Below are 25,395 nucleotides of genomic sequence, written 5' to 3' on the forward strand. Positions count from 1 at the left end.
GCTTCAGGAGGTGCGCTTTCAACACTTAGACAGCAGCCCGGCCCCTGAACCCGAACCCACCAGATCGACTCAGCGACCACCGAGAAGCCGGAGCAGAAGGGACGGAGAGGTATATCGACAACAAGTTGTAAGGAGGGACCTTCGACTAAGAGCGAGAGTGAGAGGAGCATATTACCCTTGAGCCTGGATGGCGCGGCCACGGAACAGACAATCGCGCCCAAGCTGGATGGCTGTATGTGGTCTGTCAAGGCACATGAGCGGTCCAAGTAGGCACTAGAAATGACACTCTCTTCATAAGATCGCTGCGGCGCTGGCTAAGACTGAATAACAAAACCCAGAAGAACCTCCCTCCCCTCTCTTCCTACCCCCCTCTTTGGCTGTGCGCTGTCATCCACCTTTTGTTGTTGTAAGCAGTCGGTAACAACATAGCAGAGCCCAAGACGAGTGAAGAATCAAGACATCATGGACCCAAGCAGTCAAGAAAGCCAGGAGATAACTCCGTAGGAAAAAAAAAGCGCCTCAAGCCACAATCCAAACCTCTTCGTCAAGACTCCAGCAACTGAATGCATTACTTATCATGACACCAAACATCCAAATCGATGCAAAAACGCCACCAACATGAGAACGCCAAACTACCAAAGAAACCGGAAACTGATGCGCCCAACAGGAGACAAAAGGTGAACATATACTATGCAACAAGAAGTGAAAGCAATACAAGACTTCAACAGTAACATGCATCAACCCCAGGAGACCAGCTCCCTGATCCATCCACATCCTCCAAGCCCGTCATCTGCCATGCCACTCAAACCCATCACCGTCAACCATCAACCATACCTAGGAAACCGAGTGCTAACGACCATGATACTCATATCCCAAACACCGAGGTTCCAAATAATGCGCAAAAATCAAGAGCCATGAAGTCCTCGTCGTCTGTCATGTCCAAACCAAATGACCATGTCATGAAGCAAGACCACAGCAAACAAAAAGAGAAGACGCAGAACATGCAGAACCCAAATCGCCAAGCCCTTTTAACTGTCCAAGACACGCGCGCAGAAAAGATGCGAGAATGGTGGATATGACAGCGGGTTGTTTGGATTCAAAGGACAGCCAGCCAAACAGGCAGGTAGGTACGTAGATAACCAACGCTAGGGGTAGGAGAGCGAGGAGAGGGAACTAGGTAAGGTAGGTGGTAATAACCGGCCAAGTATCCAAACGGCTGCGTTGTTGAATTCCTCTCCTGAATCCTGCAAGCATCGAAACCCAGCAACATCATTGCCCGCCCTCATGATCATGATCATTGCCCGACTCGCTGCTCGCTGTTGAAACCAAAAAAAAGCAGACGCTGCCAATCCCACCCCCACATACCCCCATCCATCGTCTGTGCAGTGTTCCGCAAGCCATTCATTCACCCCATCGTATCCTCTTCTTTCCGTTCACCCAGGACCCAACCTGCATTCCTCCTGGAAATGCTTTAACGCGGCCAAGGATGCTCGCGTGTGACACCACCATGTGCTGGATGCCCAAAAGATCTCGGCCCCTGATTCGAGGCCGTCATTCCTAGAGCCATGAGACATCGAACTGGAAGGGGTATTGGTACGTGTGTCGTCGCTGGGATTCGTCCTCGCACTACCCCCTCAGGAAGGGGCCAGAGAGGTTGCTCGTTGGCAGAAGGCGGTCGTAAACTCCCGGATGGAAATATGAGACGTGCGGGGGCCATGGGCGAGGAAAGTGGAAACCCTCCTCTTCCCATGCTCTACTGGTGAGAAGGGTAATAGACGGGCATCGGTTGTTGGTAGTAGTAGGTCGTATCCGGGCTGGGTGCCATCATGTTGCCACCCATGGTGACTACGCCAGGCGCAGGGTACGGCTGGGTCACCGGATATGGCGCGTAGCCCGGCATCGGAGCCGGCGGCTGAGAGTAATAGTCGTAGTAAACGGTACCATGGGATTCTTGAGCGTTTACCATGGTGGGCGGCTGAGCTGCTGCCGGAGCTGGCGGGGGCGGGGGCGGAGGCGGGGGCGGCGCGGCAGAGGCGTCGCCTGGAGTGGGCTGCGCGTATGGACGCGGTTGCGACTGTTGCTGTTGTGCAGCGGGGACGAAAGCTGGGGCGTTGGCGTGGACGGCTAGGTTGGTGCCGTAGGGTTGGGGTTGAGGGTAATAGTAAGGTTGTTGAGGCGGCATGCCAGGGTATGGCTGGCCATAAAAGCCAGGTTGAGCGTAAGCACCAGGCTGGAACGGTGCAGCATGAACGGCACGCTCCGGGATCTGTGAGCCAGCCGCTGCAGACGAAGCCTGATGCGGCCGGTGATGCGATTCCTGGGAAAGCGAGCCGGGGAGTTGAGGAGGAACTTGTTGATGGAACGCCTGGGCGTAAGGCCCTTCCGAAGCTGGCTGTGCAGGGGTCTCGACGTTCTCGACTGAGACCGTTTTCTGGGGCTTCGGGTGGTGCATGGGAATAGCGCCTGGCCGGTTGTCTTGAGGCGCAGGCTTTGGCGGGAGAGGGTGTGTCTGCGGTTGTGGGAGTTCGTTGATAGATGAGTCTGCCGGCCTTTGCGCGGCATCTGGTCGAAGAGGAGGAGGGGGCGGAGGCGGACCAGACACATTGGCCGGTGGTAAACGCACAACCGGCCTCCCAGCCTCGCCTGGAAGAGGCGGCCGCGAAATCGCGGAGCCTGTCGGGGAGAGCATAAATTCTCTCCCCATGTCGGGGGCGATCGAGGAGCGCCTGCTAAGGGCAATGCTCGGGGTGTAGACGCTTCCGTATGCACTCCCGCCCCAAACACTGGCGCTGCGGGAGAAGACACCGGAACCCAGGACGGACCGTGGGCCCTTGGCTCTCGTCCGCTGTTGCTGGTTCGGGCGCATTGCGCGAGGGATGAAGATGAATGATCTGTCGGGATTCGGGAATATATAACGGGGCATGACGGGCGGGTCATGGTAAGGGATGGAGATGCGAACGGGTTTGTCTCGCCGCAACGGGGGTCGGTGGTCTGGGAGTTTTGTGTACTGCTTCAGGGCAACACCAGGAAATAGCTTGGGCTCGCCAAGAGCTGGGATGTACACCCTTATCGTGGTGGTGCCAATGTTCCGCTCGGTCGACATAGATCGGTTGATGGGTGTCGCACTCGGGGGTGCGGTGGGGATATAACCGTTGCCATTCGGAGGGCCCTCAGTGTTGGGAGGGTACCGGGAGTGCCGAGGAGGCTGAGGTTGCGAGACGACCTCATGCATGTCGTGCTTCCACATGCCGTTGGTGATGGGATCGGAGGGGTTGTGCAGCTGGCTGGAGGATGAAGTCAGCAAGGAAGTCGATCGGAGAGAGGTTGGCACCATGCGAAGATAATATCAAGTCTCACCTGATGGGAGCGAACTGGCCTCCAAAAGTCCCCCGTCCTCGACCACCACGAGCACCTCTGGGGAATGGGCGGAAGCCGTTGGCAGAAGGACCGGCTTGTCGGTGGTCATGCAAAAAGAAGGAGCCCCTGTTGGGAACGAACGTCGGATCCTCATCCCTCCTCCGTTTGTACTCTTCATGCTCCCGCCTCCTCAGCTCCTGCTGGGGCAGCGCGCTGCGGTGTGCGGCCGCACTAGAGCTCACGATGACAGGTGCGCCGTCCCGCGCAGGGGGGACGCTCTGGGTGTCTTCGAAGTCTAGCTCTTCCGCCCTGTTCTCCTTGTCGGCAAGCGTAAGCTTGCTCAGCATCGACTCGGCCTCTGCGATCACGGGCTGGATGGGCTTTGCAGGCGGGCTCTTGAGGGGCTCAGAGCCTGTCCGACGTCGGAAGCCAGTCTTTGAATTCCCATTCCCCAAAGGTTTCCGGGCGTTGGGTGATGTGGGTGATGCATCGTCGATGTTGCTCGTATCGCTATCATCGGCGGGGTCGTGCTCATCGGTGGCGAGGGAGCCGTCGGTCACCGAATCATCATCGAGCTCGGCAAGGGAATCGTGGCCGGCGACATCGTCAGCCTCGTCCTCGAGGCGGCGGCGCTGGGCGATAAGTTTCCTCCGGCGCGTGCCAGGTGCGGCCATTGTGAATGTCGGTGTATGTAAGGTAAGTAGGGCTCGAAGATAGTGTGGATGGGGCAAGTGGGAGCGCCGAGATGCGATCAAGATCGGAGCTTCCGAGTCGGATGTTGGTGTTGGTTACTGCTGGGGCGGGACAGAAGAGCACCTCACAGTCGAGCGGGGAGGTGACGTGACGATGGCGACGGCACTTGGGCTGCGCTGGCGGATGGGGTCGAGACGGTGGTCCGTCCGATGGGTTGCTCTCTCTCTCTCTCTTGTCGGAGGCGGGAAAAAAAATTGTGGCAGCTACGAGTAGACCCGTTGTTTTCGAAGGCAATATATCAGCCGTGTGCCTTGGGCGAAGGTGACCTGGTGGCTTTCGTAGAAGGGCCGTGGAAAAGCGAAGTTCGAGGCAGCCGTCAGAGTCCCTAACCCGCAAGTTCCAAGAAGAAATGGGAGCGAGGACGAGGCCGGTTGGAGAGGATCGTCCGGACGGGGAACCCCCGGAGTTGGGCTGAAGCGTTGCGCAAAGCGAAGAAAGGTCTGTCCCCGAAGACAGGGCTGTCCAAACCTGCTGTCAGATGGAGGGTCCCCTCGGCTCAAGGGTTCTTGTTTGGATGGACAGAGGCGGGCACCGAGAAAGAACAGGGCAAGCTCTTCTGGCAGCTCCAAAGGGGTCCCCTTGCTGACCAGTGGGAAAATGTGCTTGCACGAGGGAAACAAGGTTGGGATTTGATGTGGCTGCGACGAAATCGCAGGACCAGCAGAGCTATGGTTAACAACGGCGTTGGTCTTTTTTTGGGCTCCTCGTTGCGGAATGGATGGAGTTGAATTGAGCCTGGCCGATCTGGAGCAAAGCCCAGGCAGCACTGTGTATTTAGCAGACAATCCGTTTTGGGGCTAGCGTCCTCCGTAGGGTGTCGGCTTCCCGTTGACATGACAGGCCCCAGCACTGACACCCCAGCATCATCAGACACCTTGGACTGGACAAATGGAGTGTATCCGATCTCGTCGTCACCTTGTAGCACTCTGCACTCATAAGTCCTACATTTCTCCGCGATACTCCTACATCCATGATGCCTGGGTATCTTCTCAATCAATCGTGATGTCCAAAATATTTGTGAATCCTGCTTTTTGGACAGTGCTTGACCGCCGCAAGGAGAGCCACGTCGTCGAAACACCTGGACCACACCAGACGGCATATCCCGCCACCGCCTCCTGGGGAAAGGTCATGAGACGGTTTCTCTGGCGAGGCCATCAGAGAGAGCTCATCCTGAGGTCATCGGCGGGACCATGACTTGCATGGCCGCACTGCAACCCCACTCCCGCCATCTCAACTGCCTCCTACCTTGTCCTATCGGCCGGGAACATGCCAGCTATCAGGCCCGCTTCCCTGGGAGGTCCCATGGCTGAGAGGAGCTGGATGATGAAATGACGAAAGAGCTTCCTCGTGTCTCCCCTCTTGTTTTCTGCTGGGGTTATCTGAAGGCAGACTTCGTCCTATTTCTTTACACTTTTAAGTCATGTCGCTGTCCACCTAGTTCGGGTGTAACCAGCACCGACAAGGCCTTGCAAGGAGCACGCTGGAAAAGCCAGAGTGCCGAACGGATAGTTTTACTCCTAGTCTTATCGACTTGGGAGGCTCTGCATGTGAAAAGCAAGCCATGGTCTCGAATCTGCACAGCTTACACTCGATGATTGGCCTCCAATCTATATACCCTTGAGCTGGCGGCATCTGCTGTGTTGCACGGGCTGCGGGACATCATCGATGCAGCGTCTGCCCAGAAAGGAATCTTCCAGTGGACGATATCACTCTGCCAGGCCATGATATCTTCACGGAATGGAACCGTTGTTGGCTCATTCGAGTTGCCAACCTGAGAGGCATCCTACCTATCCACAGCGCCTAGGGACATACTCCCACGGAGCACCTACAGTTATCGCCCGTCTACCCAAGTACACAAGGCACCAGGAGGACGGAACGGCCTCCCCACCGTCACTTTTTAGCGGGGATCGGGAGCGTCCACCGTAGCGCTACCTCCCCTCCCCCACTATGGAACCCAGCAGACACCATCAACAAAAGTCAACCTCCACACCCAGAGTCGCAACAAAAATCCACAACGGCAAGGTGGCCGAGCGGTCCAAGGCGCCAGGTTCAGGCCCACCTGAATTCTGAAATCTCTCCTCCCAAGAGAGAGTTTCCTTCCTGGTCTCAGAAATGGGGCGTGAGTTCGAATCTCACCCTTGTCACAAATCATCACATGATGGAGGGGCATTTGCCTCACTTTTTGATTTCTTGAGATTTTCAGCAATTGATCACGACATGCTTTTGCAACCTATTTCTTTTCCGTTTTCGAAGCATCAATTCTTATTGCACTCGTAAATGTAAACGCTGGTTGGGTTCACGGTGCTTCACACCGGCTTGAAGCGCTGGCAATGGGACTTGGGATTGCGCTAGGATATCCCAACTCCTGAAGTAAACATTGAACGCCTTGCCTGCCAGCGTCGACTCGTCCACTGCCCCCTCCCCCTTCACCGTTCAGCGATTACTCAGGAAACACGCTGGCAATGTCGCCATAAGCCTTCTTGACGCCCAACTCTCGGCGTTGTTCCTCAGACAATGGAAATGTAGAGCTTCGCTTGAGAGTGAATGCCTTGACATCATCTTGCTGGTTGCTCGTCGGCGGGAATGTGGCGGCTTTCTGGAGGCTCTTTGGCTTGCTGGGGCTCTGCAGCTCGGTGGCACCGGCGTTGGTGCCACCTTGGGCGCCTTGTGGCACTGTCCCAACACGCCTGCGCTTCGTCATATGGAGACCGTCGTCCTCTGAGTCATCCCAACAGTGTTGAAGCAACATCACGGAGCCCTGGGGTTGTTTGTGATAATGTTGGACATCGTGGGCCTCGCCATAGTGGACGTCATGCGATTTCTTGCCCAGACCGTCGGCCGCGGTCGAGTCAGCCTTCCACTCAAAGTCTTGAACCTCCTCAAGTTTGGGAACGGCACCAAAGCGGTGGTTGCCCCGGTCCCAGATCTACGCCCTCCACCGTCAGTGTCATGCCGAGATCAAGCCGGTGGTTGATGTTTAAGGTAGAACTGAGAACTTACCGCGTAGAGTGACCTCAGGAAAGTCAGGCCCAGGATGTCGAAATGGTGATTGCCACGGGACTGCACGCCTCCATACTAGAAGTTGGCGTCGGCTTGGGCAAAGACAAGGTCCTCCTTCTGGAGGACAAACTCCTTGTTGCCAACGGCAAGCCTGAACTCGGGAAGCTGTTCGACCTTGATACTCCGAGGGATGATGTAGCCTTGGTGCTCCTTGGAGTATGTGGCGCCAGGGATCTGGCCATAGAGCGAATCACAAACGTCATCCGAGACCAGTGTGAGAGTGGTGCCTGTGTCCGCGACAGCCTTATTCTCGGGTCGAGAAATGGTCTTGCCGTTGATGGTGGCTTTGTCGCTGTCGAACACCCAAAAACCCTCTTTCGAGTCAACAGGCGTCCAAAATATCTCGTGACCAGACGCCTTGACAAGCTCCTGGTCGATCCAGCCCAGCGTGAAGAACGATTCCTTCGAGTTGCGTTTGCCGCTGGACAGGGCTGACGTGAACAGCTTGGCTTCAAGGGGAATGTCTGCCTGAGAGGCCGCCGTGTCGATCAGCGTGCGATGGGACGTGTTCACGCCATGGGAGGAATAAATATTGTTGCGGATCCCAAAACCCAAACCCAGGACGCCATTCGTGGTGCAGTGCATGAAGTGCTTTGGTAGCTGTGTCGGGATTTGGATGGCCTGATTCATGATGAGGAGCCCGCCGAGCGAGACAAGCTCCTTTCCAACAAAACCTCCCGCCCGGATGCCATTGCCGCAGTTGATCATCCACTCCTGGTCTTCAACCAGGACGAACGTTTTTGATCGATCAGGGAGAAACCAAGGTCCTTTCACCTGCCACACCAGTCAGCCGAGGACGCGTTATCACAAGGTTGGGGGCAGTTCCCTACCTAGAAATCAGAGACGCCAGTGTCGATATGCACTAAAGCCCTCTGAGCGGGGTGCCCAATGGAGATCTCATAGAGGTACTGGGCCTCGTTTTGCTGGTCCTCAGGGGCAACGCGGACTGCAGGCTTCTTGTCTCGGGCCTTGAACAGGCCTTCGTTTTCTTCATTGAGATAAGCGAGGTTCGTGGAGACGCCGCCACCAGGTTTCCTGTACAGAGCCGTCACGGTCTTCCTGTGGTATGGTCCCGGCTTCGTTGGCAGGATATTGTAGCGGTTCAGCACGGAAACGTAGGATTTGGTGCCATTGGGCTGGTAGTTGTGGTTGGGGATGGCAGCAATCCTGAACAGGTTGAGCTCAGCAAGAAGCCTGGCATGGGTGTTCTGCATGATCTCCATGGCTGGCGGCGTTCGCTGGCCGGAGAAGCGGCCAGAGAAACGTCAGTGGATGGGTAACGCTACAGGTGAGCGCTGTTGGTAGACTGAGGATGTTGGTGATGCCGTAGGAGGAAAATGCGCTGAATACCTTATCCAGACCGAAAAGTGGATGGACTGAACGGAATCGGCCAGATGAGGGTCAAGTGTACCCAAGAAGCGTTGACATGTGAAATGGACCGCCAGAAGTCATTCATTGCGATGGAGCAGCCCCTAGCGGAAGCCTGCAACCTGGAGCTTGAAATTTGGAAGGCGTCTTGTAAACAGTACTCGGGGCTCCTGCCAGCTGAGAATCATCATCAAGGGTGAGGGGAGCCGACATAACTGCCAAGTCAGGTAGGTAGCTTCTTCTTGATTCAAGTAACCCAAGGTGCCCGACTGGGAGAGGTCCAGACGATTTGGCAACGTGGAACTCTCTGAAGTCCTCCGGACCGGATTTGTGCAAGAGCAACGTAAACCCAGGCCCCAGCCATCATTTCAATGTCACCGTTCCGTAAAAGAATCCCCTCACGCCGTTGCTCAGCCAGCAGGCCTCGTCGTCCACAAGACAGGCGGCTGGAATGGTGCCCTCGACAGCGATGCCCCTGAGTTTAGTCAGCATCATGGATCTTGACTCAACGGACGACCTAAGGGCCGCAGCATACTGTTCAAGAGCCCACCGCCTCGACGTTCCATTCTGCCCTCCACTGCCTTCGTTGGGGCTATACTCGCGGCTCACCGCTGGGGTCACCCATCGGCCGTCGCGCCAGAAGTATGGCGTGGTTACGGAGCCCTCCATAACATTGCCATCAGCCGCATTCACAATCAAGACTTCCTTCTTGTCGGGAAGGCTGATTTGCGCCCGCTGCCGCGCCCCGTCGTAGTGAGCACGCTTGGTGGTCTTGAAGTGAGTATGCTCGGACCGAGCCGTCTGAGGCCCGTCCACGAGGACCTGATACCCATTGGCAGTTGAAGGCACGTGCTCCCCGGAGTCGCTATCCGGAACCTCATCTGGAGGTGGGAGTTTGGCTGGGAAGAGGTTTGCGAGCGTCGTCGGAGGAACCGGACCGCTGGTTATTGAGAGTTCGCCATCCTTTGTGATGGCGACTCTCACTTTGTGCGGCACAGACTTGTCATTGATGTGGTCCATGATACTCTCCGCCAACCTCTTCAGACCCGAGTCGCCGGCGAGGACCTCGACAGCAGCATCCCAACCCCAGTGACTGGCGGCCTTCAGCATGCGGTCTCGGTGGTAGTCCAGCATGTACAGGGGTGACGTGTGAGCCCGGTTCCAGCCGGCGTGGCTGATATTCCTCGCCGGGACCTCGAGGAGCACCGGGTCATAGCGGAGCGACGAAAATATTTGGAAATCGTCCTCCATGATGCTACTGACTGACAGAGGCACCGTATTTGTGTTGGGTAAAGAGAATGAAATTTCCTGTGCTCGATCAACCCGGTCCGATATCATTGACAAGCCACAGCTCACCGTTGCTGATGCTGTGGTGGCTGTGGCTTGGATCAACGTCAATTTTCCGTCGGTACCTGAGCTACGTAGGTCCAGCTCCTGCAGCCCCTCATTACATGGCGGGGATGTGGGGTTTTGATAGACTACTGCACCAGCCAAAGAATAGAGAAGGACCCAAGTGTCGCGTGGTGATCTGTTTCTTCCCCAGCCTCCAGCCATCCATCCGTCGCAGCTCGCAGAACACTGGACACCCGTCTTGTTCCGGGCCGAGCAGAGACCTGATGGGAAAGGTGTGAGTGACGGGCGGTGTGGCCAGGGTTGGGTTCGCCGTGGTGAGGGAAAAAGTGGGCTTTTTGCCTCTCGATCATTCTTTCCGTTGCAGGTGCTCTTGCTCGGCGAGGCAGGTGGCTCCACTGACGCAGTGGCTGCAGTGGAACAGCAGCAGAAGACAGAGCCCGCCCCCATTGGTCTTGCCAAAGGTTTTGGCCGATAATTTTTTTGTCTCTGGAGGAAAGCTCCGGCCACTTGATTGCCGGGCTTGCGGCCCAGCTCTGCGTCGGATTGCACCTCGACCTCGACCTTCCAGCGAGTGACCTACCTCTCTTTAGGTTGGATGCATCATCAACTTCCCCAATTCCCAACCACCGCGTCGCCTCGCCCTGCCGCATCGCAACTCACAGTCACCGTTTCCACCCCACGGTCTCGGTCGCTGCACTAATACCCCTCACCTCGTCCGCCTGGATTGCGCTTAGTATCCCTTCCAACACCGTCGACGAATTTCCCGTTTAAGACAGCAGAATTATCTGAACCATGGCACCCGCCTACCCCCTCGGTTCCACAGGAACCCCTTCGGCGCCATTGCCGGCTGATCCGTCTCTCTGGGAGCGCATCTCGACATGGGTCTCGGAGCACAAGGCCGTCGTGTACACCATTGCCGGCGTCGCCGTTGTCGTCACCACCGCCGGCGCCGTCTATTACGTCCGCAGCCAATCTGCTGAGGTCCGGCTCCTCCTCCTCCTCCTCCTCCTCCACTCCCTCGGGCCCTGCCCCTGCCCCTCTCACATACTAACCCTGTTTCACCCCAATAGGAGACGGGACCAAGGCCCAGCAAGAAGGAGCGGCGGAAACGAAAGCAGGCCGAGAGGGAGGCCGAAGCTGAGAAGGCCGCTGCTGCCGGCGCTGCTTCGAAGCCGGCCGAGACGCCCGCTGCTCAGCCCAAGGTCGAGACCGTCGACGAGCTTCCCGAGATCAACGAGGACACTGTCCAGGCCTTTACTGAAGCCCAGCGGAAAGAGTATGCCCAGAAGCTGAAGGAGGCCGGAAATAAGGCGTACGGCAGGAAGGAATTTCAGACGGCCATTGGCCTCTATTCGAAGGCCATCCTCTGCAAGCCCGACCCCGTGTACTACTCCAACCGCGCAGCCTGCTACAACGCCCTCAGCGACTGGGAGAAGGTCGTCGAGGACACCACGGCTGCCGTCAACCTCGACCCCGAGTACGTCAAGGCCCTCAACCGCCGGGCCAATGCCTACGACCACCTGGGCAAGTACGGCGAAGCCCTCCTCGACTACACGGCGAGCTGCATCATCGACGGTTTCAGGAACGAACAGAGCGCTCAGGCCGTGGAGCGTCTGCTTAAGAAGTTTGCTGAGAAGAGGGCCAAGGAAATTATGGCGACCAAGCCCGCAAAGCTGCCGAGCTCGACCTTTGTGGGTAACTACCTGCAGAGCTTCCGGCCAAAGCCGCGTCCCGTCGGGCTCGAGGATTCAGTGGAGCTGGATGAGGAGACGGGCAAGGGGCAGTTGCAAAGGGGCTTGAAGGCGCTGGAGAGCAAGACGGGTCCGGGCTACGAGGAGGCTGGCGAGGCTTTTGACAGGGCCCTGGAGCTGGGCGACCTGGGCGAGTACGAAGCGTTAGCCTACAACCTTCGCGGAACTTTCCGCTGCCTCAAGGGCAAGCATGAGGAAGCGCTCGCGGACCTGACTAAGAGCATCGAGCTCGACCCGGACATGACTCAGAGCTACATCAAGAGGGCAAGTATGAATCTGGAGCTTGGTATGTGCAGTCCCGGTGCCAATATTGCGGTTTCGACGTGTGCTGACATGGACTTTTAGGTGTCCCTGAGAAGGCCGAAGAGGATTTCGCTGCGGCGCTGGCCAAGAACCCCTCGGACCCCGACATCTACTACCACCGCGCGCAGCTGCACTTCATCAAGGGCGAGTTCGCTGAGGCCCAGAAGGACTACCAAAAGTCCATCGACCTCGACAGCGACTTCATCTTCTCTCACATCCAGCTTGGCGTGACCCAGTACAAGATGGGCTCCATCGCCTCGTCGATGGCCACCTTCCGGCGGTGCATGAAGAACTTCGACAAGGTCCCCGATGTTTACAACTACTACGGAGAGCTCCTCTTGGACCAGGGCAAGTACCAGGAGGCCATCGAGAAGTTCGATACGGCCATTGAACTCGAGAAGGAGACCAAGCCGACGTGCATGAACGTCCTGCCGCTCATCAACAAATCACTTGCCCTGTTCCAGTGGAAGCAGGATTTCTCGGAGGCCGAGAAGCTGTGCGAGAAGGCCCTCATCAGTAAGATTTCACTTTTTCCCTCACCCACACACATCGTAGATGCTAACTGCTTAAACCAGTCGACCCCGAGTGCGACATCGCCGTTGCCACCATGGCCCAATTGCTTCTGCAGCAGGGCAAGGTGGTTGAGGCGCTCAAGTACTTTGAGCGCACCGCCGAGCTCGCCAGAACTGAGGGAGAGCTGGTCAATGCTCTCTCATATGCCGAGGCCACCCGCACGCAGATCCAGGTCCAGGAGAAGTACCCCAAGCTGGCGAGCAAGCTCCAAGGCGTGGGTCAGGGAGTCATGCGGTAAGCGGCGTCGGTCGGGGGGAAACGGATGGAGGAAGCGTGACCTTCCCAAACGCTTCTTGGTGGATACTTTGACTTTGAGACGGGAATTAGACTGTCTGGAATGATTCGTGTGTATAAAAGAGCCCTGGGCGGGCGGGCGGTTTGGGATGGTGGGGTGGTCGTTTTATTATTACTTCGAGAGCGAAATGGGCACCGCACATCGGACCATAATCGACTCCTATGACAGCGATTGATGTTTTCTTTTCCTTCCAACAGGATGAAATGAGGGGAGAACAGCCAGGGCCGACGGCCCCATGTAGCAGCGTTTGTACGGTCGTGGTGGAGGACAAGTTCCCGAAAGCAATCACTGGCATTGACGTCCACGGATGGTGAGGGGCTGGTATCCTCACAGAAGCGAAACTCAGATACAGGGGGGACGGACGCATTGCCATGGACGATGATGACGTGGTCACCTTACGTTGGTGTAGAGATTGGGGAACGGGTGCCTCATGTTACAGTAACACGCCACTTGTTTGTTTATTATATATATTATTTCCGCTCCATGATTAGTAGGTCAACGGTCTACACTTCGATGGCCAACTCCTATCTCACAGTAGCGTCAAGTAGTTGTATGTCAGAATGGGTTGTTAGCGGACAAGACCTCCTCGCCCACCTATCCCATGGAGAAACCGTTGTTGTCAATCTCATCAGCCGAATCCCAACTACGCTGCTCAAGGGACAAAACCTTGGCCAGAAAAACAGGGACGAAGTTATTGATGCGCTGGTTTCGATCTTCCCATGGCCGTCAGAGAAAGAAACGTCCTGAATTATGTCTTTGCGTCCGTATATTTGTATGCGTGTGTACCCCCTTGCCCTGCCTTCCGCCCTGTATACCTACCCTTAAACCGACAGCGAACTTCTCTTTTGAAGTTCGATCCGATCCCTACCTCCATGGAAAAGAAATAGTCCAAATTAAACCGTGGCACATACGGAGAGAAGGCTTGGCCATCTTCACATCCCCGGAAGACCGCGGACACATACCAAGACCCAAGCCCAACAGAAGAGCAAGACAGACAGAAACAAGGTAAAAAAACAGAGTCACTCAGATATACCACACACCCACTGAACAACCCAACCCAAACCAGCCTCCACCACTCACGCGTTCGACGACCGATTGGTCAGCGCCACGCCCAACCCGACACCCAGCGCGATCACGATGACGATGAGCACGCAGATGCCAAAGCACCACCACTTCTTCCTGCGGGTGGACAAGGCGATTTTGACGCCCTTTTCGATCTGCTGGTTGGCGGCGTCGAGGTGGACCGTGGTGTCCTCGGCCTTGTTGACCACGTTGCCGACGACCTGCTCCTGCTGCACGATTTGCTGCTCGAGGATGTTGAGCAGGTCGAGCAGCTCGGTGATGGACCTTTCGATTTTGACCATGTCGTTGTGGCGCGCGCGCACATTGCCGAGGACGGCGGTCGCGTGGCCGGTGCGGTTGGTCCGGAGCTATGAGGAAGAGGGAGGTTAGAGAATTGGTTCAGAAAAGGGGGTTGGTGTTGGTAGATAGATGGATGGATAGATACGTACAGCAGCCTGGAAGATGCCCTCATCGCCCCAATCGGCATCGGCGGCGTGCTGGACCTCCTCCTCGGTCGCGGCGGGATTGACGATGCGGTACTGGCGGGCGATCTGCTCGCGGCAGCGCGCCTTGTACTGCTGCTCCTCCTGGAGGAACCGGTTAATGGTGTCTTTGAAGTCGGCGTTGAGGCTCTCGAACTGGCGCTTCTTGACGGCGAAGCTGCCGTCCTGCGTGCGCTCGGCGTCCGCTTTCAGGCTCTGCATCTGGCTCCGGATGGACGTGTTCTTGACCTGCGTCGCCGCCACGAGGTCGTCCAACTGGCGCCGCGCGGCATCGTCGCCGCCGCCGGTACTGGCAAGAGCTTGTTGGTGGAGGGTCGCGATGTTAGAGATGTCGACTGTCAAGCTCTGGATCTCTTGCCGGATGGATTTGACGCGGGCGAGGAATTCGGTCTGGGAGAGCACGGTGCGGCCTTGCTGCTGTTGTGGTTGTTGCTGGTGTTGCGCGCTACCGTATGGCTGCTGTTCTGGTGGCGGAACAGAACCGTATGGTTGCCCATATTGCTGCCCATATTGTTGTCCATACTGGTAGGATTGTTGGCCATATGGCTGAAGCTCATGTTGTTCCTATTGCGTCGTCCATGTGGTCAGTGTCTCGTCGGAGATTGATGGAATTGAGCCCGGCGACAGGCTGGTAGGACAGGCGCCAACACCCGGCGTCTTTAAGCAAATCGAGATCAACATACCTGTTGACCATAGCTAAAGCCATAGCCTGCTTCTGTGGCCGGGCCCCCGGTGTAGGGGTTGTAAGACATGCTGCCGATTGCTCAATTGACGTCGCTCGCGGTCGATTGTCAAGGAGAGACTTGCGCTGGACTCAACCAGACAGACGTTCTTAGGATGGCGACCGAAGGTGGTGCTGCAATTGGACAAATGGTTGCCGTGCTGTCCAACAATGGGTGGACCAAAAAGAATGAATGGTTGATGGGTTCTTTCTGGCGGGCGAGATTGCTGGTGAAAAGGGTTTCTGCAAGGTCAGGACGTTTTTGCTCCGCCCTCATTCATCAGCAGTTGGGAGGGAGGCTGCGCAACAGCAGCAGCAGTGTGGCGTGGACTGAGGTGCCAGAACAACCTGGTCCTCGACCTAGTGCTGAGGTGCCGTACGCAATTGAGGTACCCACTCAGACAACAGGCCTTCGGTCCGGATGTTCCACAAGTTCTGTAATGGATAATGGATGAATTACCGTCCAGGTCCTTGGCAAAGAATGTCCAAGCTGAGATCTGTTTGACTACCTGAATCACATGCAGGTCCCGTTCTCCCTACCTACCTAGGTACGGCCTGATGATTTAAACATCTCGATCGATTTGCATTAGGTATCTACGATCCCGGTTGGTACTCCTCAAACCAATTGTTCATTACATAATTGATATCTCACTGTATCCTCCACCCAGCACTTTCAGATGGTGCTGACGCCCGCGCTGGCTGACCTGTGGGTTGCTGAAGTCAGATGTCGGTTTTGCCGGATGCTTTCTTTGGACCTTGCGGCGAGATGGCGTCACCTGGAGGGGCTCAGCCGGATCTGCGCGGGGCCCACCTTTTGTTTCCAAGGCGGGACCCACATGCCGCAGATCTTGGCGTGGCTTGGCTTCCGTGGGCGACCCAGACCAACGCCAAGACATTGGCACTTGGGTTGGCCACAGCCAGCAAGAGACCACGGCAGAGAAGAGCAGCCACGCCTTCGTATCCGCGATTCAGGGCGCTTGACCACACATCGGGCAAACCCAATAGGATCCTTGGCGTAGCAGTCCTCTCTTGAAACTCCCACGCTGATGGCCACCGAATGTTTATACCACCTCCGATGGGAAATCCACCAATTGAACTCCAGCTCCCAGATCATGCCATGTATCCCCAGTTTCAAAACATATTGTCTGGCACAGCATGGCTGGGCATGCCCGTACCTGACGCCAACCCTCTGGACCGTGTGGTTCTCTCTTGTATCGTCTCGATAAAGGTGATCCGAGATTCGTTAACCGCGAACCCATGCCTGGAGCACCGCTGGACAAAATGGCAGAGCAGAATCCCAGAAAAACCTCACAAGTAGTTCTTCTTCTTGCTCGTCCGCGTGTATTGGCTGAGGTGCCACTCCACATCGGCGTCTTTGTTTTCGAGGGTGCCCATCGTGATCGAGAAAGGCCTCATGGTGAACCGGGGTCCAACCTCGCTCAGCTCCACCGAGTCATAGCTCGTCCGGACGTAGACGTGATGCCGCACTTCGATGCAGTCGTCCTGGTTGACGAAGGTGATGACACGATTGCCGGCTGTCTTGCTCGCGGTGGGATCTCTCGGCGGGAACAGGTGCTTCAAGATCTTGACCACCCGCTGGCCGAGGGGCGTTTTGAAGCCTTCGAAGATCAGATGAGGATAGCTCTCACTGACGGTGCCCTTGATTGATCGTGGAATGTCGGCACGCAGCACCACGTTGTGCAGGGACGCCATCAATGTTGGGCCATGGGGGAAGTGGCTGATGGTGATGGCAGTCGGTGTACCGCGGTGCTCGTGAAGCAGGACAACATCGCTGAGACGTTCACTCTGGCACGACCTCACGAGCTCCGGCAGGACGAGATTCCCACGATTCAGCCGAATCCCTGTCGGAAATAGAAGCCGAATTTCTTTGGAGAAAGCCATCAACCTTGAGCTGGGATCTCGCGATGTCGTCACAAGGACCCGGGGATCTGTCTCCAGTAAGCATACGCACATCACTCAGCTTGCTTGAGCAAAAGAGAGTTGGAACGCACCGACGATGCCAGACAACTCAGAATACTCGTCGTCGAGGTCCAGCGGATTCTCTCCAGCAATGTCGCGGGAGACATCGTACTCATAATCCTTCCTCAATTGCTTATCGTTTGCGATCTCTGGGTCCAGAGGCTTTCCAGAGGCCAAAGCGGCTCTTAACTTGGCCCGCTTCTCTGCAACTTCGGCCTCGCGAAGGAGAAGTGCGCGGCGGTAGAGGTAGTCTCTCCTCTGGCGGGCTTGCCTGCGCTGCGTGTCGTCTGTCAGCAACATGCAGCATGAAATTTTGGGGGGTAAAGTTGGAATACTCACAATCATTATGCTGATTCTGATAAGGGAGGTTAACGGAAAGATGAAGGAAGGAGAGAATGAGTTGATGATACTGGACGGATGAGTTGACGATGAGAGATGGAAAGGTTGAATTGTTGATGTTGATGAAATGGACCCCGGCAGCCTCGGCCGTGAAAACTTCAAAATCGAGCTGCAAGGCTGAGACTCCAGGCGCGAAAGTGGGCCCCTGTTCTCGCTGGCATTGCCCGACCCCGCTGGGGAAAAAAAAGTTCAGAGCACAGACCCGGCCGTTCAGGTGCCGGCTGGGGCGCTGAGGTCCCGCCACTTTCCTGTTTCAGCGACCACCTGCCCGGCGTGCCACATTCATCTGCCGCCAAAAAGTCGGAACCCACCACAAGCACCCTTCAACACTGGAACTTGAACCTCCTGCGCACTCGTCACTGCGTGCTGCTTCGCGACACCACCGCCGACAAGAAACGGAAATCCCACAACGCGGTCTTGTCGCCACCCCAGCTACTCCAGCGATGATGTGACCATCCCTCCAACCCTACATCGACTCTCTAATCTACTCTCATCCGGCACCCCTTGAGCCGACATCACGTATAATTTCTTGCGAATCAGTGGTCCTTCGAGGTGTGCTTTCTCCCATCCTCCCTCGTTATCTTCCTCCTACTTCCCACCTGCGTCTCTCGAGCGAGACTCGTGCAATAACGAAACATTACGCGCTCGATATATGCCTTCGACGCGGTTCCCTGCATCTTGACACCTTTTCCCTCCCTCCCTTGTTGTCAGCCTTGCTGACTCTGAGAACCGATATCATCCAGCCGCCGCTGTCGCTCCTCCGAACCGCCCCTGATATGGAAGGCGCCTTTGCCCATCTCGGAAACCACCTTGTTTCCGACTCAGCCGCTGCCATCAACGCTGGCGGCGCAGACGCCCTGTCGAACCTTGACCCGGACGAGAACCTGCTCTACGGCGTTTCGACGGGCCATGGCGCTCGCCTCGGCGGCGCCAGACGTCGTCAGGATGACGACGACAACGATACTGAACTTCTCGACGATGACGACGAGAGTCTGGCCAGCGTCCCTGTGGACGGAATGGGTGCTCTCAAGCTGAATGCCGCTGAGGAAGAGAAGGAGCTCCCTGCACATGCCTGCGCGTATGTACATGTTCACATAGCAGAGGTGTTGAAACAACCGGCCTGACACGGTTCTAGATACTGCGGCATCCATTCCCCCGCGAGCGTCGTCAAATGCCTCACGTGCAGCAAGTGGTTCTGCAGCGCTCGTGGCAACTCCAACTCGTCTCACATCGTCAACCATCTCGTCCGCGCCCGCCACAAGGAAGTCCAGCTGCACCCGCAATCTTCGCTTGGCGACACCATCCTCGAGTGCTACAACTGTGGCACCAAAAACGTCTTTATGCTCGGCTTCATCCCGGCCAAGTCCGACACCGTCGTTGTTCTTCTCTGCCGTCAGCCGTGCGCCGCCAGCACCTCCACCAAGGACATGAGTTGGGACATTTCGCGGTGGCAGCCCCTGATCGAGGACCGGACGTTTTTGAACTGGCTAGTCCAGCCCCCGACAGACGCGGAACAGCTGCGCGCCCGCCACCTTACACCGCCCATGATTGCTAAGCTTGAGGAGATGTGGAAGGAGAGCCCCAACGCCACTGTTGCCGACTTGGAAAAGGGAGCTGGTGTCGACGATGAGCCCCATCCCGTGCTCCTCCGCTACGAGGACCCGTTCCAGTACCAGAACATTTTCGGGCCGCTCGTCAAGATGGAGTCGGACTACGACAAGAAGCTGAAGGAGGCACAGTCCGAGGACAATCTCACTGTACGCTGGGACCAGGGCCTCAACAACAAGCACCTTGCGAGCTTCATCCTGCCCAAGATCGAGTCGGGCGACGTTAAGCTGGCCGTCGGCGACGAGATGCGGCTGAAATACAAGGGCGACCTGCGGCCTCCCTGGGAGGGAGTTGGCTACGTGATCAAGATCCCAAACAACCAGTCGGACGAGGTCACGCTCGAGCTCCGCAAGTCCGCCAACGACAAGTCGGTTCCTGTGGACATTTCGACCAACTTCTCGGCCGACTATGTTTGGAAGGCTACGTCGTACGACCGCATGCAGCTTGCCATGAAGACATTTGCGGTGGATGAAATGAGCGTCTCAGGCTACATTTTCCACAAGCTCCTCGGCAACGAAGTGAAGGCTGTCCCGATGAAGACGCAGCTCCCTAAGAGGTTCCCCGTCCCGGGCCTTCCCGAGCTGAATAGGAGGCAAGTGGAGGCCATCACGCAGGTCTTGTCGAACCCCCTCAGCCTGATCCAAGGGCCTCCGGGCACCGGAAAGACGGTCACTTCGGCCACCATCATCTACCATCTGGCCAAGATGAACAACAGCCAGGTCCTTGTTTGTGCGCCCTCCAACGTCGCCGTCGACCAGCTCTGCGAGCGCATCCACCGAACCGGCCTCAAAGTCGTCCGCTTGACTGCCAAATCGCGCGAGGACGTTGAATCGTCCGTCAAGTTCCTGTCGCTTCATGAACAGGTCCGCATGAATGACACAAACACGGAGCTCAAGCGGTTCCGAGACCTCAAGGCCGACCAGGGCGAGCTCTCGTCCCAGGACGAGAAGAAATATAAGCAGTTGACACGTGCCGCCGAGCGCGAGATCCTCAACAATGCCGACGTCGTGTGCTGCACTTGCGTCGGTGCTGGTGATCCGAGACTGGCCAAGATGAAGTTCCGGAACGTTTTGATCGACGAGTCCACCCAGTCGGCCGAGCCCGAGTGCCTGATCCCGCTTGTCCTGGGATGCAAGCATCTTGTCCTTGTCGGAGACCACAAGCAGCTCGGCCCTGTCATCATGAACAAGAAAGCCGCCAAGGCGGGCCTGAACCAGTCCCTTTTCGAGCGCCTGGTGAAGCTGGGCCATCAGCCCATCCGCCTTAACATCCAGTATCGCATGCACCCGTGCCTCTCCGAGTTCCCGTCCAACATGTTCTATGATGGCTCGTTGCAGAACGGCATAACCGCGGCCGAGCGGCTACGGCCCGACCTCGACTTTCCTTGGCCCGTGGCCGATATGCCCATGATGTTCTGGTCGAACCTGGGCAACGAGGAAATTTCGGCGTCCGGCACGTCTTACCTCAACCGTACCGAGGCTTCCAACGTCGAAAAGGTGGTTACGCGCTTCCTCAAGGCCGGCGTGAAGCCCCAGGATATCGGCGTCATCACGCCGTACGAGGGCCAGCGCAGCTACATTGTCAGCACCATGCAGACCTCGGGTACCCTCAAGAAGGATGTCTACAAGGAGGTGGAGGTGGCGTCGGTGGACGCTTTCCAGGGACGCGAAAAGGACTACATCGTCTTGTCGTGCGTGCGCTCCAACGACAATCAGGGCATCGGTTTCTTGTCGGACCCTCGCCGCCTCAACGTGGCCCTTACTCGCGCCAAGTACGGGCTGGTCATCATCGGCAACCCCAAGGTTCTCTCCAAGCACGAGCTGTGGCACCACCTCCTTGTTCATTTCAAGGACCGCAAATGCCTCGTCGAGGGTCCTCTCACCAACCTGCAAACGTCGCTCATGCAGTTTAGCCGGCCCAAGACGAGCTACCGCCCTCCCCGGCACCAGAACCAGCACGTCGCGAGCGGGTACCCCAACGGCCGTTACGGTACCACCAACGCTCCCCGAGACTACGACGCAGGATCCATGCTCTCATACATCCCCGACGACGTATCGTCTATTCATGGCTCTTCTCTCGGCGGCGCCGGGTTGGGCTCTGCTTTCCCGCATATGTTCTCCAACTTCAACCCCGAGCATTGGCCCGGCCTGCCAGGAGTGGGTGGCAGCGGACGTTTTGGCGGGAAAAGCCGCGCGCGTCCCGCCGCGAGCGTTGCGGGAGAGAGCGTGGCCAACAGCGAGATCACGGACGGCACGGCCAGCGTCATCGGCGGGAAGGGAGTCGGTCAAGGAGGTGCGAGCCTGGGCGCGGGCCTTAGCGAAGCCATTGCCTCGGCGCGCCATGTCTCGTACACGCAGAGCGATCGCATCACGGGCGAGCCCTTCCGATACTACGAGGGCACCAATGGAAGCCGCAGCGGGTATCCTCGCCGTCTCGACGACGACGAGAAGAGCGTCAGCACCGCGTTCGCCAGCCAAATCGGTTCCGGGTTCGACTGATGGGCCAAAGAGAGATGATCCGGTTGTTTATGTTTGGTCTGCTTCTATGCAAAACGGCCCAGAGGCAAGTATCCGCCAGCTTCTGTGCAGCGTAGTCCATCCATTTGTCTGGACTCGCAGGGACCCGCCAGGGGCGTGCAGGAGCACGGAAGCCAACCCGACTGGGAACCTGAGCATGCTGCTTCTCCGGAAGTGCAGAGTCTCTTGGTTGGCCAGGGCGCAGCTCAGTGTCTACTGGAGATACGGTGCATCCCCAACGCTCAGGGTTGTCTCTTTGGACCCCCAAGGCCGTCTTGCCTGCCTGCGTTGGTGGGCACGATGAGCCAGGTCGAAAGGTTATGCAAGGAGGAGGTCTGTTGTGTTCGCCCGGTTGTGACGTGGCTGGCTCAACACCCGCTGAGGTCTCACCCGGTGGAGCAACGGTTCCTTCTATTGACACATTGCACAGGGGAGCTGGACGGCACTGCAGCCATGCCGGCGCAAGATGCCGGCAGTCGAAGCGGATGGGCCCGGCGGAGGTGTGGCTACGAGGACCTGCTGTGAATCAGGAGGTCATTCATTCATTCACTTGCCACGGGAAAATACGGAGGACAGAGGAAGAACATGGGGATTTGCGTATGTTGTGTGTTTTGTAATGCCCTCAGCCACTCGTTTCTGGGGCGTAAGACGATGGATTGCTTACACAAAGTCGGCCGACCAAGCTAGCTTACACCACGGGGGTCACTCACAAGCGTTGGACTGTACATGCCTACATGCAACAGGCTCCTTGGGGCCTACGTACTGTAAGTGGTAGCCTAGCGGAATTCACTCATTCTACTTTTGAATTTCTTGTTGTGGCTTGAGGTTCGAGGGCGACGTCTGGACTGTCCCAGGTCTGCTCCCTCCAAGGTCTTGAGGTTCCAGGCCCTCTGGTGCTCTCTGGCGGTCAGGCTTGGTTTTCTTGGCGGATCGACGACAACGTCATTGGGCTTCTGGCCCCTGATCATGCTTTTTGCAGCCTCAGCTCAGGCCAGTGATGGCTTCAAGTCAAACCACGTAGGAGCCAGCAAGAGATCGCCAGGCTGAAACTGTTGTCGCCTCAGAATCCAGCGCAGTGGATTGCTACCTGACCCAATACCTCTAATAAATAGACTAATAGACGCCACAAACGCTGGCCGTGTTGAGGCCGCCCATACACTTACTTACCTAAGCCGTGTCATTGACCACATCTCCCGCCAGCAGTTCAGATCCGCAGCGCCAATCCGATCAACACCCCCGGCAGCCGCTGGCCCAGTTTGTTCGGCTGCATCATCGCGCGCGCCAAGCGGCTTCATGACAGCTTCCACCGCCCTGCATCTGCCTCGCTTGGTCCGATCGGACTTGCATTAGTTCATCCGTCTGAGGCTGCTGGTCGGCTTTATAATAAGCACCTTGTTGACATCTGAGATCTCAGTCGTTGTCATCCATTTGCAATCTGCAACTTGTTGAGCCTCTCCCAATCCACCCAAACCACCAACCAACATGGCAACGGACCAGACGAAACCGGATTCTACCCCCTTGAAGACCGCCGCTGCCGCCGAAACCGCAACAGCGGGGTCGTCAACACCGCCACGGCCTTCGACGGCCGAGAAGGCTGTCACCGACGACAAGGGCGTCAACCCCCTCGACTTTGAGGGTAACGTCGAGGTCAACAACCAACTCCCCACGTTAGAGACCATCCGCAAGATCGACAAATATGTCGTGCTCGACGCCGACGGCAAAAGCCACACCTTCCGGAGCCTGTACACCGGTCGGCACACGGCGCGGCGTGTCCTGATCATCTTTGTCCGGCACTTCTTCTGTGGGGTATGAGCGATAACCCTTTGCACGACCATCTGCCATGACAATTATGAAACTAACAACACTTTCCAGAACTGCCAGGAATACCTCCGCACCCTCTCCGACGCCATCACCCCGTCGGCCCTCCTCGCCCTGCCCCAGCCCACCTTCATCTGCGTCGTAGGCTGCGGCGACCCGGGCCTCATCCCCATGTACGCCGCCGCCACAAACTGCCCGTTCCCCATCTACTCGGACCCGACGCGGCGGCTGTATACGGAGCTGGGCATGGTCCGCACGCTGGCGCTGGGCCATCGGCCCGCCTACGCCCGCCGGTCGCTGGCCAAGGTGATCGGCGAGTCCATCATGCAGGGCCTGAAGCAGATCCCGGCCGGGCTGGCGCACAAGTCGGGCGACGCGAAGCAAGTGGGCGGCGAGTTCTTGTTCGAGCCGCTGCCCGGTTCCAAGGCGGCCGCGCCGGCCACCCCGATGGACGTGATCGGCGCGCCGGAAACTTGGGGGAAGCATGCGGACCAGCAACAGCAAACAACATCAGGAGGAGACCAACAAACGTCGACGGAGGCAGCCTCGCACCGGTCTGAGACCAGCCTCGACGGAAAGATGGAGGACGGCGCGGACGGCGAGGATAAGATTGTCACGTGGTGTCATCGCATGCGCAACACGCGCGACCACGCAGAGATTCCGGAGCTGATGGAGGTGTTGGGCTTGGATCAGGATGCGGCGGGGGCGTGGAAGCCGACGGATGTGGATCCGGCGCGCTGGGAGCGCGCGGTCAAGGAGAGGAAGGGGACAGGGTTGAGTAGGGCGAGTTGGGAGGTTGCTGCATGAGTTATGATTATGGCTTGACGATTATGTTGCTAGGGAGGTTGCATATTATGGATGACCGTCATCGAGATTTCGGAGCACGGGATGCTCGGATGAGGTGGGTTTTGGGCGTTCCTACATAGCAGATCATGAAATGATACCACACTCTACTTTCCACTGCCCGGTTCTAGGGCTGCTTGGCTGTTTTTGTTGACTTCGGTCCCTTGGTATGTCCTGTGCTTCAGGTACATGCGTTTTTTTAACAGTAGATGTTTGCTCACCTATCTGTCGTTCCAGGTATGCTGCGTCCACCGTCCGCCGGCGGGTGTCACAGCCCCGGTTTGACCACAGCATCCACAACGACATTGGCAGCGCGTGGCAGCAGGGCTTGGGGGGATACATGCGCACCGGTACATGGCGGTATACTGCATAGAAAAGATCGTGAGCAAAAGCAAGACGAACGGCCGGTCTCTGCCGGAGTTAGTCGGTGACATGCTCGTGGAGTCCTCCGGCGGCGATCATGAGGAACACGAAATTCCTGTGGTTTACATCGGTGACACGGTCAGATGGTGAACACGTTGACCGTTGGAAATCTTGCCCCTGTCGTGGTAGGGACACATGCTTTGTGAGGCCGTCGTCGTGGGATGTTGCGCAAATAAGGAGGGGAAAAGGAGGAAGAAGAGGAGGAGGAGGATGCAAAAACAGAACAAGACCTGGGAAAGGAACTGGTATGTTTGCTTGTCCCTGACTGACTGACCACCGTCGTCCCCTATTCATATCTATGTCCAACTATCCACCATGACCGGCCGAACGCACCACCGAGGCTGCTACTACCGCCATGTGTCCACGCCAGTCGTCCTCCTTTCGCTGTAACAGCAGCAACAGCAAGAGCAACAGCAACAACACCCGCCGCCACTCTGCTCCCGCGCGCCATGACCTGCCTTCCCGCCGGCAGCACCGACCTCTACGGCCTTGGCATCCGCCTCTCCTTCTACCTCCTCTGGTTCACCGTCCTGATCGGCGAGCGGCTGCACGAGCGGCACACGCAGGTCCCGCGGGCCGTGGAGCTGGTCATGGCCTACGCCGTTGCGCTGGGGCTGATGATTGCCGCTTCGAAGGGGGTGCTCGCCCCCGTCGATGTGTATGTTGCCCTCCTGCTTATTACTACGACTGTCTACCTCCTCGTGCCGCG

At 57.2% G+C, this 25,395-nt stretch overlaps 13 protein-coding genes and 1 non-coding gene across 14 annotated transcripts; 7 read left to right on the plus strand and 7 right to left on the minus strand.

The window, feature by feature from the left end:
• Positions 1-1,753: 1,753 nt before the first annotated feature.
• Positions 1,754-4,031, minus strand: VTJ04DRAFT_8149 (uncharacterized protein; the record flags this gene model as incomplete). The annotated part of the gene is made up of 2 exons (XM_069366554.1): positions 1,754-3,284; positions 3,358-4,031. 2 exons carry the CDS (start codon positions 4,029-4,031, stop codon positions 1,754-1,756), a joined length of 2,205 nt encoding a protein of 734 aa, XP_069217477.1.
• Positions 4,032-6,126: 2,095 nt separating this feature from the next.
• Positions 6,127-6,254, plus strand: VTJ04DRAFT_t104. The gene has a single exon. It is a non-coding gene; the product is annotated as a tRNA-Leu (tRNA).
• Positions 6,255-6,550: 296 nt separating this feature from the next.
• Positions 6,551-8,393, minus strand: VTJ04DRAFT_8150 (uncharacterized protein; the record flags this gene model as incomplete). Its single annotated transcript, XM_069366556.1, has 4 exons — positions 6,551-7,036; positions 7,111-7,185; positions 7,237-7,944; positions 8,034-8,393. 4 exons carry the CDS (start codon positions 8,391-8,393, stop codon positions 6,551-6,553), a joined length of 1,629 nt encoding a protein of 542 aa, XP_069217478.1.
• Positions 8,394-8,901: 508 nt separating this feature from the next.
• VTJ04DRAFT_8151 (uncharacterized protein) lies at positions 8,902-9,789 on the minus strand (the record flags this gene model as incomplete). Its single annotated transcript, XM_069366557.1, has 2 exons — positions 8,902-9,013; positions 9,074-9,789. The coding sequence occupies 2 exons, from the start codon at positions 9,787-9,789 to the stop codon at positions 8,902-8,904; spliced, it is 828 nt and encodes a 275-aa protein (XP_069217479.1).
• Positions 9,790-10,154: 365 nt separating this feature from the next.
• VTJ04DRAFT_8152 (uncharacterized protein) lies at positions 10,155-10,662 on the plus strand (the record flags this gene model as incomplete). The annotated part of the gene is made up of 2 exons (XM_069366558.1): positions 10,155-10,165; positions 10,389-10,662. The coding sequence occupies 2 exons, from the start codon at positions 10,155-10,157 to the stop codon at positions 10,660-10,662; spliced, it is 285 nt and encodes a 94-aa protein (XP_069217480.1).
• A 21-nt stretch (positions 10,663-10,683) lies between these two features.
• VTJ04DRAFT_8153 (uncharacterized protein) lies at positions 10,684-12,756 on the plus strand (the record flags this gene model as incomplete). The annotated part of the gene is made up of 4 exons (XM_069366559.1): positions 10,684-10,872; positions 10,962-11,928; positions 11,988-12,461; positions 12,521-12,756. The coding sequence occupies 4 exons, from the start codon at positions 10,684-10,686 to the stop codon at positions 12,754-12,756; spliced, it is 1,866 nt and encodes a 621-aa protein (XP_069217481.1).
• Positions 12,757-12,841: 85 nt separating this feature from the next.
• On the minus strand, positions 12,842-13,186 carry VTJ04DRAFT_8154 (uncharacterized protein; the record flags this gene model as incomplete). The annotated part of the gene is made up of 1 exon (XM_069366560.1): positions 12,842-13,186. The coding sequence occupies one exon, from the start codon at positions 13,184-13,186 to the stop codon at positions 12,842-12,844; it is 345 nt and encodes a 114-aa protein (XP_069217482.1).
• Positions 13,187-13,414: 228 nt separating this feature from the next.
• On the plus strand, positions 13,415-13,822 carry VTJ04DRAFT_8155 (uncharacterized protein; the record flags this gene model as incomplete). The annotated part of the gene is made up of 1 exon (XM_069366561.1): positions 13,415-13,822. One exon carries the CDS (start codon positions 13,415-13,417, stop codon positions 13,820-13,822), a length of 408 nt encoding a protein of 135 aa, XP_069217483.1.
• A 67-nt stretch (positions 13,823-13,889) lies between these two features.
• On the minus strand, positions 13,890-15,130 carry VTJ04DRAFT_8156 (uncharacterized protein; the record flags this gene model as incomplete). Its single annotated transcript, XM_069366562.1, has 3 exons — positions 13,890-14,243; positions 14,325-14,942; positions 15,062-15,130. The coding sequence occupies 3 exons, from the start codon at positions 15,128-15,130 to the stop codon at positions 13,890-13,892; spliced, it is 1,041 nt and encodes a 346-aa protein (XP_069217484.1).
• Positions 15,131-15,169: 39 nt separating this feature from the next.
• On the minus strand, positions 15,170-15,376 carry VTJ04DRAFT_8157 (uncharacterized protein; the record flags this gene model as incomplete). Its single annotated transcript, XM_069366563.1, has 1 exon — positions 15,170-15,376. One exon carries the CDS (start codon positions 15,374-15,376, stop codon positions 15,170-15,172), a length of 207 nt encoding a protein of 68 aa, XP_069217485.1.
• A 1,031-nt stretch (positions 15,377-16,407) lies between these two features.
• On the minus strand, positions 16,408-17,424 carry VTJ04DRAFT_8158 (uncharacterized protein; the record flags this gene model as incomplete). The annotated part of the gene is made up of 3 exons (XM_069366564.1): positions 16,408-17,048; positions 17,112-17,355; positions 17,419-17,424. 3 exons carry the CDS (start codon positions 17,422-17,424, stop codon positions 16,408-16,410), a joined length of 891 nt encoding a protein of 296 aa, XP_069217486.1.
• Positions 17,425-18,254: 830 nt separating this feature from the next.
• VTJ04DRAFT_8159 (uncharacterized protein) lies at positions 18,255-21,584 on the plus strand (the record flags this gene model as incomplete). Its single annotated transcript, XM_069366565.1, has 2 exons — positions 18,255-18,556; positions 18,614-21,584. The coding sequence occupies 2 exons, from the start codon at positions 18,255-18,257 to the stop codon at positions 21,582-21,584; spliced, it is 3,273 nt and encodes a 1,090-aa protein (XP_069217487.1).
• A 1,500-nt stretch (positions 21,585-23,084) lies between these two features.
• Positions 23,085-24,227, plus strand: VTJ04DRAFT_8160 (uncharacterized protein; the record flags this gene model as incomplete). The annotated part of the gene is made up of 2 exons (XM_069366567.1): positions 23,085-23,408; positions 23,475-24,227. The coding sequence occupies 2 exons, from the start codon at positions 23,085-23,087 to the stop codon at positions 24,225-24,227; spliced, it is 1,077 nt and encodes a 358-aa protein (XP_069217488.1).
• A 908-nt stretch (positions 24,228-25,135) lies between these two features.
• On the plus strand, positions 25,136-25,344 carry VTJ04DRAFT_8161 (uncharacterized protein; the record flags this gene model as incomplete). The annotated part of the gene is made up of 1 exon (XM_069366568.1): positions 25,136-25,344. A coding segment is annotated over one exon (209 nt), but the record flags the coding sequence as incomplete, so codon positions are not given.
• Between the last annotated feature and the right edge of the window lie 51 nt (positions 25,345-25,395).

Source organism: Mycothermus thermophilus (genome assembly GCF_041956435.1).
Source record: "Mycothermus thermophilus strain CBS 625.91 unplaced genomic scaffold VTJ04scaffold_5, whole genome shotgun sequence".
NCBI classification, from domain to species: domain Eukaryota; kingdom Fungi; phylum Ascomycota; class Sordariomycetes; order Sordariales; family Chaetomiaceae; genus Mycothermus; species Mycothermus thermophilus.